This window comes from Orbicella franksi, chromosome 5 (assembly GCF_964199315.1).
Source record: "Orbicella franksi chromosome 5, jaOrbFran1.1, whole genome shotgun sequence".
NCBI classification, from domain to species: domain Eukaryota; kingdom Metazoa; phylum Cnidaria; class Anthozoa; order Scleractinia; family Merulinidae; genus Orbicella; species Orbicella franksi.
Genome location: NC_138149.1, coordinates 27110509 through 27130277, shown reverse-complemented (window position 1 = coordinate 27130277; position 19769 = coordinate 27110509). Strand labels below are relative to the sequence as shown.

General features: G+C 39.9%; 1 protein-coding gene across 1 annotated transcript in view; it reads left to right on the top strand.

Moving 5' to 3' along the window:
• The window catches only part of LOC145487667 (uncharacterized), a 323332-nt gene extending 306210 nt beyond the window's left edge, over positions 1-17122 (top strand). Inside the window, exon 2 of the mRNA XM_081466486.1 lies at positions 16996-17122. Within this exon, the coding sequence (XP_081322612.1) occupies positions 16996-17075 (80 nt within the window). The 3' untranslated portion in view covers positions 17076-17122. The remainder of the gene's footprint in view (positions 1-16995) is intronic.
• The last annotated feature ends 2647 nt before the right edge of the window (positions 17123-19769 follow it).

Below are 19769 nucleotides of genomic sequence, written 5' to 3'. Positions count from 1 at the left end.
GGGCGTTATAGTTAAAGTGTACAAAGATCGGGAACATTGTTTAAAATCAGTTGGAAGCCAAACCGTTATAACTGTTGTTGGCAAAATATAACGACTTCCAAATACCTTTATAATTACGTATCCATAGAACGTGGAATGTAAAGCGTAAATATAAAAAAGAAGAAGTAGTGGCCCATCCAGAGTATAACTATTCGTACACTTTTAGCAGTTCAGTCCAACTGGGATTTCAGTGGAACATTTTGTACGATTCTGTGGAAGGAGTAAACCCCTGATAAAATCACTCGGACCAAGGGAGGAAACCAACAACAAACTCAACCCAAATCAATTATGACGCTTTGTAAAGTACTCCAACCCACGAGGCACAGCTGGTAGCTCGAGCCCTTTCACTGCTGCACTCCTGACGGTGGAATAAAACTTAATTTATGGCGTGTAACGAGCCAACTGTTTTGAGTGTACTATTTGCAAAAAGCTCTTTAAGAATCTTGGTAGAGAATATATTACTGATTGGTTTACTGACACAAAAGTAGAATCAGGAACATGAGGAGACGAAGGGAGGGGGCGGACCGGATGAATTCATGCAGGCCGTAAGCGAATCCCCTAAAACTTCCACTCTTGTTTCTATTACACGGGAAGTGCAATTAACAGTTGATTTTGTTGATTTTATGATTGAGTAAGTTTGATAATCACTTAGCTAGGGTGTTGTGTTAAAGCAACATAATTCGACATAACACAAATTAGATAAGTTTGTGTGTTCAGTTTTAGTTGATAAAAACTTGGCTGGGAAATCAACTACCACAAACTCTCAGTTTTGGATCAAAAACGTCAATATACGGGCAAGTGTTAAACCGTGTCTAGCCTTGACAATGTAAAAAATAGGAAATGTTTCTTTGGAAAAATATATATCTGTATAAGTTTTGTTATCCAACAACAGTTAAGTATTTAAATCATTGTATTTGTTCTTTAAATTAACCGGAAGTAGTTTGTTAAGTAAATATAACAACGATGGTAAAAAAAAACTTTCAAAATACCATTTCTCTGTTTGTTCAATGATTTGTTTTGACTGAGTGATATTTTTGTTGAAATGTTAGTGAAATCGAACATTAAACATTTTTCAGGTAAACAGATAACTGGCTTTACCTATGTCGTCACAACAACTAAACCGGCAGAGACTGAATTGTTTTGTGTTTTGATAATTAAAGTAGTAAACGTCTCTTTTAAGAATGATGTTCGTGGCATAAGATGCGTGAGGTTTTGTTTTTCCAATGTTACAGACGCTGATTAAAGTGCTGAAAAGATAAGTGGTGTGGGTTTTTATTTTACTAAGGCTGGCTATCTTAAGAAACCGGAATTTTCTGTTCTGAACTTAACAATTCCAGTTCCACTCTACAAGTTTCTATCTGAGACGAAAACTGTACAGTTTGAATTTCAAGCACGAGAAGATAAAACTGTAAGCCTTTCAGCATGAGGGGTTTTTGTTAAATTTAACCTCCTTTAATTCAAATGCCTGGCCCGAGCGCGGGACAAGGTTTCACAAAACGTGAAAGAAGTGGTCACTGATACACTTTATTAGGGAATTTTTTTTTTATTTTTTTTTTCATTTTTTTTATCAGGGCGTCACTACACACGACGAAAAAGAATCCGTTTAGTAAATACAGTATTTCGCCTACGTTTCTGGCTTCTTCGTTTGTTCAATCCCGTGCCAAGTATTTCTTCCATGTATTGCATCCTGTCTAGCCAACCGTTTAACTGAACACAGTCGAGTTAGTTCAGAATCACGTACTATTTGTATTTACTGCACAGGAACTTTCGGAAGTGGTAAAAGGATGAATTCCTCGACTGTTATATAAAGTGCATGAAACAAAACATCTTTATCGTGCGAACAGTATAAATAAGATGCCTCTAGGAGAGAAAATTAAATTAACCCACAACGATTGATCTGGATTGACAAGGTGAAAAAATAGGCGGCTATATGGAGTACAGAGGGATTCTTCTAGTAGGTTAAATTGTGAGTTGTTAACTCTATAAGAAGTTGAACAGTTGATATCTCAAAGTATTATTTAAGTCATCTAATATATGACTTGTGTTTGTAGCCGATCTAACGCGCACTCTGAGTAGCTAACTATAGGCAGCGGGCCGATTACAGGCCTGAAAAGACAGAGCAAAACGCCAAATAGTAAACAACTTATTAACCTGGAGCGTTTTGAGGTAGTGTTTTTTAGTATTGACGCCAACACTTCCTGCTCTTTTACAAAACAATATTTGACTGTCAAATAAGCATATCGTGTAAGTTTCTGTTTTCTTCTGTCCAATGATCCTAAGTTTTGACAGTTAACTCTTATATTCAGTGCTTTTTACAGGCTTTATTTGGAAATATCCTTATTTTTTACCACACCCAGTGGACAAATCATCTCATGTCACGTGACAGACCTTAAAATGTTACGATTTTTTTTCGTTGATAGCATCACGACACTATTGGTCTTTGATGAGCCCAAGTTTCGAGAATTCGACTTAAAAACCTTGCAAAGTAGAAATGTTGGCGCGAAGTCAGTCGGTACAAAAGTAAACTTTTGAGAAAAATGCACTTTAAGTTTCTTACACGAAGTATTAAGCATTTAACGAGCCAGAAATAGCGGGGGGGGAGGGGGTGCAGATTGGATCTCGGGGGAGGGGGTGCAATGGTTGTTCTATTTTGTAAGAAGTTACCGCAGTTGTGGGAAATATTCCTTTTCATAAAGGAAATGAATGAGCCTGTGATGGCAATTTGAGGCAAAGCTTTTCACAAATAATTATACCAATGGAATTGTGCATGTCTTAAAAGCTTTTTTCTAAGTAGTTTCGTTCATATCAGTTAAAAATAATCTATATTTTTGGTCACGTTCTTATAGTAAACAGTCGTTGCTATGGCCGTTGCTACGTGAAAAAACTTATACCACTGTGTACTTTCCTTAAATTTCACACTCATCTGGAAGGAAATTCGGCAAGATCGTTTCAAAATGTTTTTGATAAGTCCTCAAGAGTCTTAAATCTTTTATTTCCAAGAAATTGAATTTTTCATGAACATCACCATATTTTAGGGTACCATTCCCCCTTAAGTGGACATTTTGAGTGTTTGTAGGGTCTTTGGGTTTGCACTAGTCTATCACAGAACAAATGGCAAATGGCAAATGCCATGCCAAATTTACCACATATTATTTTAAGTAAAACAAAGCTCTCTTGTGATTTATGACTGTCACGTGATTGCTACACTGCCCCCCACTGAGTTATTGCGTCGGCAGCCGTTCGTCTCGGGAGACGATGGTGTAGCGCTATGTCGATGCGGAGCATCGTCTCGAGTGGCTGTAGAGTCCCACTCTGGAGTGGCAGTCTCTGTTGCAAATAACGCAGACGAAGGAGGATGGTGCTACAATTGAGGCAGCCCTGGTCTTCCTTCTGGTTCTCTTCAAGGCCTGCTGGTCATTTCTGGTATTCTCAGCCCTCCCGACTCCTGAAGATACTGCATGTCGTCAGGCCACTCTGAGTTATTGCGTAATGAATATAAAATTCCTCAATATTTCATAAAATGAAGGGAAATTTAGCCCCTTGTCTAGGAATATCATTGCTGAGTTATTGCGTAATGAATATAAAATTCCTCAATATTTCATAATATGAAGGAAAATTTAGCCCCTTGTCTAGGAATATCGTTGCTGGAGACGCTTAATGACCTTGTGAGGTAAATAAGGCACCCAATATGACCTGATTTACCATTGCAGAGTCATTTATTTCCCTTATGAAAAGGAACATTTCCTACAACTACGGAAGCTTTTTACAAAATAGATGAAAAAATAGGGTCAGGTTTAGGGATACGGTTAGGGTAAGGGTTATCTCACTTAGGGTCAGGCTTAGGGTTATGGTTAGCTTTTAGGGTTAGGCGTAGGGTTAGGGCTAGGGCGAGGGCTAGGGCGAGGGCTAGGGCGAGGGCTAGGGCGAGGGCTAGGGCGAGGGCTAGGGCGAGGGCTAGGGCTAGGGCTAGGGCTAGGGCTAGGGCGAGGGGTAGGGCTAGGGCTAGGGTTATCTTAGGGTCAGCATATTAGTTGAGAAATAGAAATATATATTTGTTTTAAAGGAAAAATAATAGCACTTGAGGTTGATTTTTTTTTTCGGTAAGTAGCAATAAAAAATGTTTGCTTTAGTTAAGAACTGGCAGCTAGAAGTTATTCACGTCGTTTAAGGTAGTCAAACAAAGGATTTTACACTTTGAGAACGAAACAGTACTATTTGTTTATAAATACGTTAGAAAAACTACAGGCATAAGATGCTGGGTGCTTGAACGGGATAACAAGTCTTCATTTCACTAATAAAGTGATAAATATATGATCATTTAGCCTAAAAAGCTGCACCCGTAATAGTTTCACATTGTTAACCAACACCCATAGAGTTAACGCTCCATTGCCTGGTCAGGTGACTAATTATTATTTCAAAACTTTGTACCCTGTTTGAACGGAAAAAACAACTGATAGTGAGTAAGACTAGTAATTTCCTTTTCTTTACAAAGGCGTGTTTATAGCGTGTTTTAAATTTTGCCCATTTTGCATTAAATCCGTGCAATGTTAGGAAATAGGTCACGTGACAATATTAAAGTATTCATAAAATCTTTTAAAAACGGGTTAGTTAATGTTGTATCATATTATCAGCATTTCGTTTTCCTAAGCAACACGTCGACAGCAAATTGGCGTAAAAGTTCTTTGGCAAACTAGCTTATTTACAAAAATGTGTTTTGTGACGTCATGACCACAAAACGTGTCATCCGACACTGAACATCACTTTTATACCCTTGATATGATAAAATATAAGTTATTCTTTCGAAAACACCTAGCACAGTAGTTTTCTTTTTTGATAATATGGGCTTTTGGAAAAATTTATGTTCTCTGCTGGGGGTGTCGGAAGAGCCTCAAACACCAGTTTCTGTACGTTTGTGCAAAATTATCTGCCAGAAAGATGGTTTAGAATAAGAATTTCACTCTGGAGCTGATTTTGGGTCGCTGGTTAAGCACAATGAACTATAGAAACTCACATTTAAACATCGAGAAGGTGAACCAAATGAGGCAGAAAAATTGATGATCCGGATTTCCAAGTCCAGTCCACATTCTCAAATCTTAGATTTACTATAGTCCAGTAGCGTTAATTCTAATCATCAACCCGGCTACCTTGGTTTAAAATTTGTTCGTTATTTTGTCTCTTACTTGTTTTCTTCATGGGCAAAAAACCCTTCTTCGCCTATTTTCAACTTTGAGAAACCTACAGAATTTCCAAGTTCAGAATTTTGCTACGTCGAAAATCACCTCGCCAACGGGTTCGTTTAGGTCGCTATTTTGCATTGTATGTGATAATTATCTCAATCCTGGGGAAAGCTTTTAGACAGAGCAATTCAAGGGGTCACTGTTTTCCTCAAATATGCTATAGTCTTGACTTTGCTTGTTCTGGTTCCTGGCTAACAGCAGCCTTTATTGTCACATACACCTTGCAATGCATTTGGGTAACTATAGTGTTGTGACACGGAATGCACCTTCCCGCCAAATCAAGACATTCACACTTTCATAGGCCCGGTACCTACTACTTGTCATGTAACTCGCCAAAATACCTTTTTTGTGCCCTTGAAGTGACCTGCTTTTAGATCTGCTCTGTTTTGGCCTGACACAGTCGGAAACCAAGTTTCCATGTGTTAGCGCTTAACAGCACTCTTGGAATCGCGAACTGCCGCAAACATTCAGTTCTTCGAATGCTGCATGTCAAGTTACCGATCGCCAGACTTACATGATGTCCTTTGACCACCAAAACAGCTATTTGGAAGACATTCTGTCACATACGCGTTAATAAGCTTTCGATAAGTGGCATAATCGAACTTCTCCAATCGATATATCGACATTGAGGCTACTACGTCATGTGTGTCTATTTCTCAGACCCAGTCTGCTCAGGTGAGACCGGGGGGGGGAACGCGGCTCATCGTCGTAAAGTCAGTAAAAGTAAAGCAATGGTTCCAAGCAAAGGTCCACTTAAAGACTAGAGTGCTAAAACCATACCGTATTTATAACCAAAATGGCCAAAATCGATACCCTATCTATGACTTAAACGGCTGAAAAACCCTACCCTTTGGGGCCGCACATACCTATATAGCCCATATAAGGGAGTACATTACTATTTTTTTTTTCCTTTTGCTATTCGGCTTCGTCTACAGATCATTCTGATACCAGTCTCCACCCGCTCCAAGGTCTTGCGACTTTCTACACCTCCTATTTTTTCAATTATTTTTTCGATTATCAATATCGAACGCAAACGTAGCAAGCTCCGGAAAGCTATACTTTCAGTGAAGATAGGGCTTCAGTCAGTGGGTTTATACATTAAGAAAAGTGAGCGAAGTAAAAGATAGAGGGATCTAGGGTAAAAGCCATCTCTCAAGGGTCCTCACGTTTTTCTTCGTCCGCTTCCTAGCTTCACGCAAGGTTTCTTCACAAGAGCAAGAAAACTGATTTACAGGCATCAGCAGTATCAACATATGCGCAATGAAAAGCATTGTGATGTGTTTATTTTGTGGAAAATTGCTGAGGTATAAAAGTATTATTTTAAGTGTAGATGAACGAATCACGGCGCTAAAAATACGTGTTGCGGTGACGGTGTTTCGTTGACTTTTCTTGCGGTGATGCGGTGGTCGTTAATTTTTTTTGCGGTGTTGCGTGTTCAGAAATCCCCCCCCCCCCCCACACCCCCCATGTCCCCCTCAGTCATGTACTTGTCAAACTGAAAGCCTATCCCTGCGACTATACACAGAACAGTCATAAAATAAAAAAAAAATAATAAAACATTAAGCTTGTTTTTGGTTGTATCGAGTTCACCACATATTGATGCGTGCTGAGGAGAATTCTCAATTTTATTAAAATTTTGCTGACCTCTTTATTTCTAACACCTCTGAGGCCCTTTACCCTCAATCCATGAGTTTAGAAGTAAATTTCGGTTCTCTTTCAATCTAAAACTCAATTTACTTTTGTTCAGAACCTACACCAAGATCATAACTAACTCTCAGACTAGTTACTTTCTTTTCTATAAACAATCTTTTGCATGAGTCTCTTGAAAAGGCAATTTTTGCATAGATATGATTATGAAATCTTTTGTTTTGGGCGACTCGAAACACCTATTTTACGCGCAACAAAGGTGATTGATTTAGTTAGTTTTAGTGAATTAGGTTTTCTGACGTAAATATGAGTGCATGCGCAACTTATGCCAATTTAAATTGAAAAAACGTCGTAAGCTGACTAATGATACTCAATAAATTCTATGCTGCCGAGGCATGAAATCTGCTTTGCAAAACAAACGACAAACGAAAAAAATTTAGGCTAAATTAAACTTTCCAAGATGCGCAAACCTTGACTGACTCAGAAAATATAATCATTTTCTGTGTCGGGCGTAAGTGTTTCGACTTCCCCGCCAACCCACATGTCATTTTCATGAATGAACAACGAAGTTTCCGCTGCGCCTGTTTTTAAATTTTGCTGTCTTCGACAAAAAATGTATTAATAGTTTTCAGTGGTAGAGCAGTGTCGGATTTGGGGGGTTAAATAACAGGCTACTTCCCTTCTTTTCAACTCCACATCCCCGGGAAGAAGCCGATTACGCAAAGTTAGGCGTCAAGTACAAATGATATAGGTTTAAGGATTTGGAGTCGCTATGTATAATAAACAGAGGTATCTTAGCGCTTTAAATACTTCCTTTTTCAGCAAACCGGTGTTGAACTAGCCCCAAGTTTAGTCGACAGAAGACGACAAGATCGAAAATTAAAACAATAATTTGTGAACGACATAAGCTTTCTTCACTGCGGATGTCATGCTCTATAAACGTCGCGACAGGAGAGGAACTAGCCAAAAAGAGTTCCTTTAGCTAAAAAAGTATACATGCAGGCAACCTGTGGTCACTAGATAATAACCTGTATTGAGTAGATTGCTTATACACTTAATTAACTTCTATTTTCATGTTTATTCAGTGGTCCCCGGTATTGTGTGATGACCACAAACGGGAAGACGAGCCCCGCTGCTCAATGAATAAAGGAAGCCCAAATAAACAAGCCTGATCTCTCACTCGTATTTTATCAAGACTTATTGTATAAGGAAAACAAATAGCACTTAACGAAATAAGTCACAGAGGAAGTTTCCGTGCGGTACAAATAAAAATGATTTCACTTAAAAATTGAAAAGGACTCTCAACTATGAACATTTATCTATCAATGCACAGCGGCCTAGGTCAAACTGAATGTCACGGCAACAAGCTGTGTCATACAAAAGAAACGAGGTAGGACTGCTACCGCTCTTAAGCTGGTCTTATTTTTCGCCTGCAAAAAACTGCAAAAGAACAATAGCACAAAACTTTCAGCAGCTACCAGAGATGTTTCTCAGACTTCAAGCCGAGACATTTTTTTTCGAATGTTTCTGAGAACAAGGCGAAACCGGTTGAAAGCATACATGTATAAGACATATTAAAACATTTTTTGCTCGCATGGGATAAGCTCTTCATGACGTCAGTACGGTGTTCTTTTAGTTGGGCTGTTTTCGCCAACAAGCTCTTCAAAATCATGATCATCGGCAATAGTGTAAGGTGCTTTTATTTGCTGCCAGGGTTTTCACCTCTCCTATCCACGTCACATACATGTAGCAGGCCAATTTTTAAGCAGTGTCGTAGTGCCTGCTTGTTGCGAGAGGTGAAAAATGATACTTTGTAACAGTTGGCGTAGGTTCGTTCGCGTTTAAATTTATTTTCTTTGCATTCCTTTAACGTTATGACATCTACTACCGCTCAAGGATTCGCGTTACCCTTTTTTTTACACATCCTTGACTAGTTTAATTTTAAGCGTTTGACGCTTTTATGTTCATCTCATTTAGTTCAAGTAATTGGCAATCATCGTTTAACTATTTGGAAATACGTAAAAGTTTGAGCCCAAATAGCTTAAATATTTGTCAGTGTCCCGGACCTGTTTCTGGATGTTCCACTTCAATGACTGCCTCTAAAGTTAAGCAGGGTATCAACTTGAAGTTGGTAACAGTTAAAAAAAAAAAAAAAAAAAAAAAAAAAAAAACATTGATCGACGAAGAGCTAAAGCTTGAAAAGTCAGCTTCATAAGCTCGCTACATCGGTTTAGTCGTCAACCTTGTCAATAGACCCGTTACTGTTATCGTGTACACAGACTGAGAACGTCGTTTAAAATCAGTTTGAAGCCAAGCCTTTAAAGCTGCAAAACTTCCATCGAACACACCCACACGTAGCCTCATTTCCAGAAAACTTAGAAGCACACTTTTTCAAATTGGGTTTTCCGTTTCGGCAGTCATCGGATATGTCCTTTCAAAAGCAGGACTTTCATTTTGAATGAATAAGTGCATTATCACTAAACTGTTTCAAAACTGCTCCAGGCGCTTCGGAAGAGCCCCAAAAAGAAGCGTTACGGAAGAGCCCCAAAGAGAAGCGAATTCTTGGGCAGTTACATGCATCCCACATATATGTATACCTGTATTGTGAAAATGGTATAAAAGGAAGCTTAGCCATGAAAATTTCAACATTGGAATCTGAGCTGACCGAAAAGAGAGAGCATCAAATGGCGTTGAAGGGGATTTTTGTAGTAAGTAACTTTAGAGAAACTTAAAACTTTGATACTGCTATTAACATGTTTTCCCTAAGAGAATAGTTTGAAATTCTCTTCTGCAATGTCCTTTGCCCTTAGCTTTAAACATTAATTCCAACGCAAAGAGAAATGCCCTAGACTTTTCATCAAATGTTCTCACTAAAAAGAGTTGTTAAACTCCTTTTCACTATATTTCTGTAACCGGATTCTGATATCTCTACGTTGAAACAACTTCTCGTACGTTTATCGTGTTTAATATGTTAGCAGAATCTGTTTTGTTGACTTAGAAGCGTTTATTTGTCTTGTTAATCTTTACCTATAGATTGCCGTCGCGTGCTTGCTGGCTCGCATGGAAGTTGTATCAAGTCTACATTGCCTGAGCTCGGTTTGGAAACTGAGTCAGAGATCATGCGGTGGAGGCAATCTTATGAAGATTAACAATACCACTAACTGTCCTACAGTTGCTGGCAGCAAGCAATGTGGAGTAACAGTTACTGGCACAGCTACCCAAGATACCAGCACACGTAAGTTATTGAAGAAAAGAGCCGTTTTTTTTAAACTCAGTCGACTTCATAAGATTGGAAGTGAAGTTTATCGTCATGATAGTCGTACAAACGCCATTGATTCCTATTATAATTAGAGAAATTTGTTGTTCACACCAATGAAACACGTTGCAGGCCTAATTTCAATAATAAATAAGCAAAGTTACAGATTTTTGCTGATGGCCGGAGTGAAATAAGCCAATCACCAACAGTAGTCTCTCAGTCGACATAATACAGTCAACCCGCGATAGCTCGAACCTGTAATTAAGGGAAATTGAACAAGGTTCAAGTTGAAGGTAGTTTGAGTTATCTGGAGTAGGGAACAAATGACCAGAATGAGGGGAAAATGGTATTTATTGTGCTTCTATTCATACAGTCTACATTTTATTGAAATTTAATTGTAGAGAATTCGATCGAGTACATTTACATCAGTACATTTCTAACTTACCTTATAAATCATAACGCACTAGAAACGTAGTGGAAAAAAAGAGAAAAGCAAAGCAGCAGGAGAAGTCAAGGTACTGAGAACTTTACAGGGTTGAAGGGAAACTGAAAATTGCTTCGAGTTAGCGGAAGGTTCGAGTTGTAGACGGCTCGAGTTAACGAGGTTAAAATTGCAGTAAATGGTTCGAGTGAGGGAGTGTGCGAGTCATCGGGAGTCGACTGTATAAGATATTTATATCATGACGTGGAAGACATAAACTTTCTAGTGCTTACTGCAGTGGCGCATCAACTCTCGTTTTATTTCGTTTCTTAAAGGATTCAAGATTGAAGAGCCGGACAAGAAGAACAAGCCCGGGTTGTACTGTATTCAGTTCACTGATATACACGATTCTAATAAGAAATACGCACTGAAGGCCATCAATGGGGTTAGTCTTGCTTTTGAGGTGAGTTCAAAAGAAATCTAAAACACAATGGGATGCGACTGCAGAGAATCATGGTAGTTGCATTTATCATCTTGGCCTGGATATTTGTTTGGATGAAACAACTGCCATGATTCCGTACGATGTCTCATCGCGACAATTGGCCATTAAAAATAAAATACTGTGATTAGATGCATTTACGCCGCTCTGGGTACCAATGGACTACAGCAAAATTAAACTGCTTTAAAATGCCAAATCATTTATTATGATTATCATCATCATCGTCATTGTCATCACTTTTATAATGAAGTATATATACCACGCTCAACATTTGACCTATAAGTGGCCCAAGTAATTTGTTTCATTTAAGGTCATTCAACTGAAATAGAACCTGCACTGAGATTTTTGTGAAACTTTGCCTATTGACTGTTTATGTTATAGGAACTTCAATTTTGAAATAAAAATGAGGGGTCCTCATGTTCGTTTAGGTGCAACAGCACCTTGTTTATACCCATATAAATCCTTATAATACCATCATGATTGTAATCTCGATTGCTTGCTAAATTCATCTTTCCGACGATTGCTTTTTGTTCTACACTGAGAATTGGTCCATATTTATTTTACACAGAGAAATTTATTACTCAATTCAAAACAACACAGAAAAAAATGATAGGTCACCATACCAGTTTGCGAGAAAATGATGGTTTACCACTATGGCGAGGTCCAGCTGTAAAGAAAAAGCCGCCATGTCTTAATGCGCGCGCTCTAATCACGCGTCAAATTATGCGCAGTAGGGATGCGCAATGCAATACTGGAGAATGACCTTAAGTATCATTTCAGACAGAGTTACCAATAAATCTAACCATAAACAATCGTGGAAGTATCTAGACGAAGCGAAGCTTGTTTACGATTTTACCGTTTAGATGACAAAATTCTCGGGGGAAAAATAATTTCTGAAAAGTTTTGGAAACTGATAGAGAAGTGTTCATTCTCAAGAAAAAGCAAATAAAGCTCGCACGCCACGCAAATGTTGCTATTTGACACCTTGTTATTGGATAGCTAAGTTGCCCGTTCCAAAGAGAGCGTGCTGATAACCAATCAGATTCGAAGTATTTTGATATAATTATGACTAAGGCCCCGATCGACCTTTGAGACCACAACAATCATTGACGGTAGAAACACTTGTGTGTATACCATTTAACGGTCAGGGTTAATCACATGACTGTCGTGAGTTTTGTTTTCCGTAAACAGTTTCTCCGGATTAGTGTGCACGCCAGACCTATAAACCGTTGAAATAAAGCTGCGTTTTCAAATTTCTCCGGGGTAGTGTGGGCTAGGCCTGATATGGAAAGTGTTCAAGCGTCGTTCTGTCGTAGTTCCAGTTGTCTGTTTAATTTTGCCACAGTGCATTAGCCGGAAATTATGAATGAATGTCGTGCACAGTCCATTTTTTTTTTTTTGTATAGTTAATTAACCCTGTGATTTACTGACAGTTAGTGTTCTTCTCGACTGTAAAATATGTTTATATTGATTTGTCACTCTCTTTCAATTGCATTCACAGGAATGGGCCTGTCACGGTAATATAGGCAGTGATTTTCTGTTTGAAGAGCTGGCTACGACCAGTTACCCAACAAGATATACACACAGGCCGAGTAATTACGTGGCCAAGTGTCTAACAGGCCACTGCCATGGAGGACTATCTCTGATTAGCGTTAACGATATGAAGGTTAGGAAATGTCTCTTCCGAAAAATACCTGTGTAAGTTTTGTTACCAAACAACACTTAGCCGGCATGGTATTTAATTCATTGTATTTAACTTGTTTGTCACTTAAGTAACTAGAAGTAGTTTGCAAAGTAAACATGACAGATGAATAAAAAATTTCAAACTACCATATTTGTTAGGCTGTGTAGCTTGGCGGTTCAAGGAAGTTTTTAAGCAATTTGGCTCCTCGCGACTTCGCCGGCTTTGGCGCTCGTTATCACGGCCTCGCCGCTCTCTTAACGCGCTCAAATTGCTAAAAAACCGCCAAGCTACGCAGGCTACTATTTGTTTAATAATATGTTTTGACGGAGTAATATTTTGGTTAAAATGTTATTGAATTTAAATCTAATTGTGATAACTGGCTTTACCTAAGTAGTCACATGAACTAGACCAGCACAGAATTAATTGTTTTAATAAAGTACGGAGAATTATACGGGTTTTTTTTGTTGTAGTCGTACATCTCTCCTGTGTTTTTTGCCCCTTCCTGTTATCGATATCCTTAAATCAACCTAACACAAAACAAGAAATTTGCTACTAAACTACCTTGCCGTATAAGAAATTGATGTACTCGTCTCGTTTACTCTCGTATAATTAACAATTATTCACCGAATTGAGGTGAATTGGGGAGAAGATTTACCTTTTTACCTTACTGCGAAGACACATTTTGTTACCATGACATTTAGTTTGACCTAGGCTGTGCATTGATAGCTTACTGTTCGTTGTCAATAATTAAGAGTCCGTGATGGTTCTTTTATTTGTTTCGCGTTTTCCATGGCTCCAGGGCGGAGGTACTCCCAGAAAAGTTGGGTGCGGTTGTGCGGCCCACTTCCCATAACCCTTACCCTATTTTTGACCAAAATCTGCGATTTTTCCTACCCTATTTATGACCTGGCCAAAATTCGATACCCTATTTATGACAGTTGCGGCTGCCCCAGTTGTCTTAAAACTGAATTTATAAAGGACTTTTGTTGACGTTCTTATTGATAACGATGACAAAGTAGCTTCTTCTAAGAAATATACCCAATTAATGACTAGAGTGCTAAAACCATACCGTATTTATAACCAAAATGGCCAAAATCGATATCCTATTTATGACTATATAAAACGGCTGAAAAACTCTACCCTTTGGGTCCGCACGTACCTATATAGCCCATATCAGGGAGCATTCCCCCCGGGCCATGCCTCTTAAAGAAAAGTCAGCACGGTAACTTCCACTGGGACTTACTGAGTACCTGTCTGCGCGTAGTTGACTGTGTAGCTTTATAGTTTTCGTGGTATATCGTCCAGCAAAATCATTCCATAAAGTTAGGTCACTTTGGGATTCCAATAGCAAGAACGTAAACGTGTCTTCCCGACCGCCGGTGAATTGTTTCCACCTTTTAAGACTTTTAAAGTGGAGCGAAGAAGGTGCACTTAGCGGGGTGCTTCAACGAGTTTCAACGTCATCGTGTAATCCTTTTAACTATTATACTGATTATAGAATCGGATATATTCCTCCGTCGCTTGTTGACCGTCGAGACACTCACAAAAGAGGAAAAGGAAACGTGATAATTGAGAGATATTTCGTTAAGTGCTGTGTGTTTTCTTTATACGCTAAGTCTTGATAAATTATGAGTCAGAGATCAGGCTTGTTTAGTGTTTACATATATTCACATATTATGTGAATGTTTAAATATATATATTGAAACTATTTTATGTAAATGTTGGAATATACCGAACGAAAATCTCGCCGATGATCAGCGGCGAGGTAATTCTGTCTGTATAATAAAGGAACCAAAATCTCACCGATGTTCAGCGGCGAGGTAATTCTGTCTGTATAACAAAGAACCAAAATCTCGCCGATGATCAGCGGCGAGGTAATTCTGTCTGTATAATAAAGCAACCAAAATCTCGCCGATGTTCAGCGGCGAGGTAATTCTGTCTCTATAAGAAAGCAGCCAAAATCTCGCCGATGATCAGCGGCGAGGTAATTCTGTCTGTATAATAAAGAACCAAAATCTCGCCGATGATCAGCGGCGAGGTAGTTCTGTCTGTATAATAAAGCAACCAAAATCTCGCCGATGTTCAGCGGCGAGGTAATTCTGTCTCTATAAGAAAGCAGCCAAAATCTCGCCGATGATCAGCGGCGAGGTAATTCTGTCTGTATAATAAAGAACCAAAATCTCGCCGATGATCAGCGGCGAGGTAATTCTGTCTGTATAATAAAGCAACCAAAATTTCGCCGATGTTCAGCGGCGAGGTAATTCTGTCTCTATAAGAAAGCAGCCAAAATCTCGCCGATGATCAGCGGCGAGGTAATTCTGTCTGTATAATAAAGCAACCAAAATCTCGCCGATGTTCAGCGGCGAGGTAATTCTGTCTGTATAATAAAGCAACCAAAATCTCGCCGATGTTCAGCGGCGAGGTAATTCTGTCTGTATAATAAAGGAACCAAAATCTCGCCGATGTTCAGCGGCGAGGTAGCTCTGTCTGTATAATAAAGGAACCAAAATCTCGCCGATGTTCAGCGGCGAGGTAGCTCTGTCTGTATAACAAGGAACCAAAATCTCGCCGATGTTCAGCGGCGAGGTAATTCTGTCTGTATAATAAAGCAACCAAAATCTCGCCGATGTTCAGCGGCGAGGTAATTCTGTCTATATAATAAAGCAACCAAAATCTAGCCGCTGATCAGCGGCGAGATAATCTTGTCTGTTATCAAGGGGACGGAAATCTCGCCGAAGATCAGTGGCGAGGTAATTATAATGGTAATTGCACAAGGGACACAGGCAGCCCAGACCTTGAATATGCTTAATAAGTGACGTTATGCGGTTGGCGATTGGGTTACAATTTTAGCCGTTTTTAACCGTTTCGAATATTGCTGTAAATACGACGTGTAGAAAATAATTTAAGTTGAAATGGCTGACCTTATGTATGCATTGCGTTATTTTGATGTCTCTGTGTTCCTGGAGGCGGTTTTGAGCCATTTAGGCGACGTGCCCCGTTCTACATCGTGCAAGACATAGCAGCACTCAACTAACGTCAAGGAGCTTAAAGCAAAAAATACGCACTCAATGTATAGCATCAACCCCATTTTAAAGAGGGGGTTTGCAAAAAGAACATGTGCGTTTAATCAAAATAGCTCCAAATTGCAGATCAACCATCGAGTGCCTAGAAATCTAGAAAAAATGCCGTCAAAGAAACACACAATAACGAGGTCAAGCTTCAAAAAAGTAAGGATCGAAAAGTACATTACGCCATTGGCTAGCTGTCATAGCCAATAGAAACCAGACATGTTCTATCCGTCACAAGGGTACACACCACGAGAAGTTTGTGCCAAGCCGCAGAATGTCTTGCATTCTCACAGAGGTACGAGTTGCGCTAGCAACTTCAGATGTACAGAATATTTTAGAAATACCGGCAACTGATGAGATCCACATGGAGGATCGAAACCATGGTCTTGCCTGAACTAAGCCGAACAATGGCATATAAAACACGCAAAACAGTCAACAGGACTTGCGCGTAAACAGCTACATTTGAATCATGTGGTGCCAGAACAACCAAAGGAGGAATAAATCTATACATCGAGCAAGAGAAACATAAGCTCGAGCAGATAGCTGCAAGAAACATAAGAATGTCACTAGACAAACGTATAGCTTTCTCAAAGTAAAGCTACGGCGTCTCCGAAGGAAATCGTACGAGAACAAATATGATATCCGTGATAAGGATCTACCTACTGTGCTTGCAAACAGTTCTAATCACAGCCGGGCCCGGCGTCACAATATAGAATGCAAGTAAGCAACATGTCACGGTAAATTTCATATTTCGTCCCTCAAAAGCAAATTCATGGAGACTCATAAAAGCATATCTTGCAATAGAAATGAGCCTAAAAAATGCAAAAACACATGGCAAATTACAGAGGTGTCAAACTCAACGAGTCGACACGCAGATAACATGCAGACCTATGACCTAAAAAAAAATTTGCCATAGCATGATCTAACGGCTCAAATTCACTTAAAATTCCTCCTTGTTACACAACATGAAGTGCCCTTCATGAACACGAGTGAAGCGACAAGAAAGGTCGAGTGACAGAACAGAGAACGGCAAATGTACAAATGTCACGAACCGTAGGAGTCGTCTAGGCTAGTCAACCCCATTTTCCACCTAAACTCATTTCCCCGTACTATATATAGTTAACAACTGGTTAAAATCTTTTAGGTCCACCGGATAAAAGACGCCAGTTGCAACGTGCCTGCAACTACGGAAAACATAGTAAAAAGAGACAAGGTACAAAATAATTTTGGTCTATGATATTTGACTGATTCCATTGTTGCAAGCTTATATCATAAAAGAAAAAAAGCCCGCTTCCCCTGCGAAATAAATTCCCAGTAGTCTGGGAATTCCTAGGAATTCCTAGGAATTCTTAGGAATTCCAAGTTATTCCAAGACATGCAAATTATGCTTAATCCAAGACCTTGGAATTTCTGGGAATATTTGGGAATAGTGGAAGTATGACTGGGAATTATTGGGAATTCCTAGGAATTCCAAGTTATTCCAAGCCATGCAAATTATGCTTAATCCAAGACCTTGGAATTTCTGGGAATATTTGGGAATAGTGAAAAGTATGACTGGGAATTATTGGGAATTCCTAGGAACTCCTATTATTTCCCGGGTTTACATATATTCACATATTATGTGAATGTTTAAATATATATATTGAAACTATTTTATGTAAATGTTGGAATATGTGATAATTCAATTTCTCTTATATACCGAACGAAAATCTCGCCGATGATCAGCGGCGAGGTAATTCTGTCTGTATAATAAGGCAACCAAAATCTCGCCGATGATCATCGGCGAGGTAATTCTGTCTGTATAATAAAGGAACCAAAATCTCGCCGATGATCAGCGGCGAGGTAATTCTGTCTGTATAATAAAGGAACCAAAATCTCGCCGATGATCATCGGCGGGGTAATTCTGTCTGTATCATAAAGGATCCAAAATCTCGCCGCTGATCATCGGCGAGGTAATTCTGTCTGTATAACAAGGAACCAAAATCTCGCCGAAGATCATCGGCGGGGTAATTCTGTCTGTATCATAAAGGATCCAAAATCTCGCCGCTGATCATCGGCGAGGTAATTCTGTCTGTATAATAAAGGAACCAAAATCTCGCCGATGATCAGCGGCGAGGTAATTCTGTCTGTATAATAAGGAACCAAAATCTCGCCGATGTTCAGCGGCGAGGAAACTCTGTCTGTATAATAAGGAACCAAAATCTCGCCGATGATCAGCGGCGAGGTAATTCTGTCTGTATAATAAGGAACCAAAATCTCGCCGATGTTCAGCGGCGAGGAAACTCTGTCTGTATAATAAGGAACCAAAATCTCGCCGATGATCAGCGGCGAGGTAATTCTGTCTGTATAATAAGGAACCAAAATCTCGCCGATGTTCAGCGGCGAGGTAATTCTGTCTGTATAATAGGAATCAAAATCTCGCCGATGATCAGCGGCGAGGTAATTCCGTCTGTATAAGAAAGCAACCAAGATCTCGCCGATGTTCAGCGGCGAGGTAACTCTGTCTGTATAATAAGGAACCAAACTCTCGCCGATGTTCAGCGGCGAGGTAATTCTGTCTGTATAATAAGGAACCAAAATCTCGCCGATGTTCAGCGGCGAGGTAATTCTGTCTGTATAATAAGGAACCAAAATCTCGCCGATGTTCAGCGGCGAGGTAACTCTGTCTGTATAATGAGGAACCAAAATCTCGCCGATGATCAGCGGCGAGGTAGCTCTGTCTGTATAATAAGGAACCAAAATCTCGCCGATGTTCAGGGGCGAGGCAATTCTGTCTGTATAATAAGGAACCAAAATCTCGCCGATGTTCAGCGGCGAGGTAACTCTGTCTGTATAATAAGGAACCAAAATCTCGCCGATGATCAGCGGCGAGGTAATTCTGTCTGTATAATAAAGAAACCAAAATCTCGCCGATGATCAGCGGCGAGGTAGTTCTGTCTGTATAAGAAAGCAACCAAAATCTCGCCGATGTTCAGCGGCGAGGTAATTCCGTCTGTATAAGAAAGCAACCAAGATCTCGCCGATGTTCAGCGGCGAGGTAATTCTGTCTGTATAATAAGGAACCAAAATCTCGCCGATGTTCAGCGGCGAGGTAGTTCTGTCTGTATAATAAGGGAACCAAAATCTCGCCGATGTTCAGCGGCGAGGTAGTTCTGTCTGTATAAGAAGGCAACCAAAATCTCGCCGATGTTCAGCGGCGAGGTAATTCTGTCTGTATAAGAAAGCAACCAAAATCTCGCCGATGTTCAGCGGCGAAGTAACTCTGTCTCTATAATGAAGGAACCAAAATCTCGCCGATGTTCAGCGGCGAGGTAATTCTGTCTGTATAAGAAAGCAACCAAGATCTCGCCGATGTTCAGCGGCGAGGTAATTCTGTCTGTATAATAAGGAACCAAAATCTCGCCGATGTTCAGCGGCGAGGTAGTTCTGTCTGTATAAGAAGGCAACCAAAATCTCGCCGATGTTCAGCGGCGAGGTAGTTCTGTCTGTATAAGAAGGCAACCAAAATCTCGCCGATGTTCAGCGGCGAGGTAATTCTGTCTGTATAAGAAAGCAACGAAAATCTCGCCGATGTTCAGCGGCGAGGTAACTCTGTCTGTATAATTAAGGAACCAAAATCTCGCCGATGTTCAGCGGCGAGGTAGTTCTGTCTGTATAAGAAGGCAACCAAAATCTCGCCGATGTTCAGCGGCGAGGTAGTTCTGTCTGTATAAGAAGGCAACCAAAATCTCGCCGATGATCAGCGGCGAGGTAATTCTGTCTGTATAATAAAGGAACCAAAATCTCGCCGATGATCAGCGGCGAGGTAGTTCTGTCTGTATAATAAAGGAACCAAAATCTCGCCGATGTTCAGCGGCGAGGTAGTTCTGTCTGTATAAGAAGGCAACCAAAATCTCGCCGATGTTCAGCGGCGAGGTA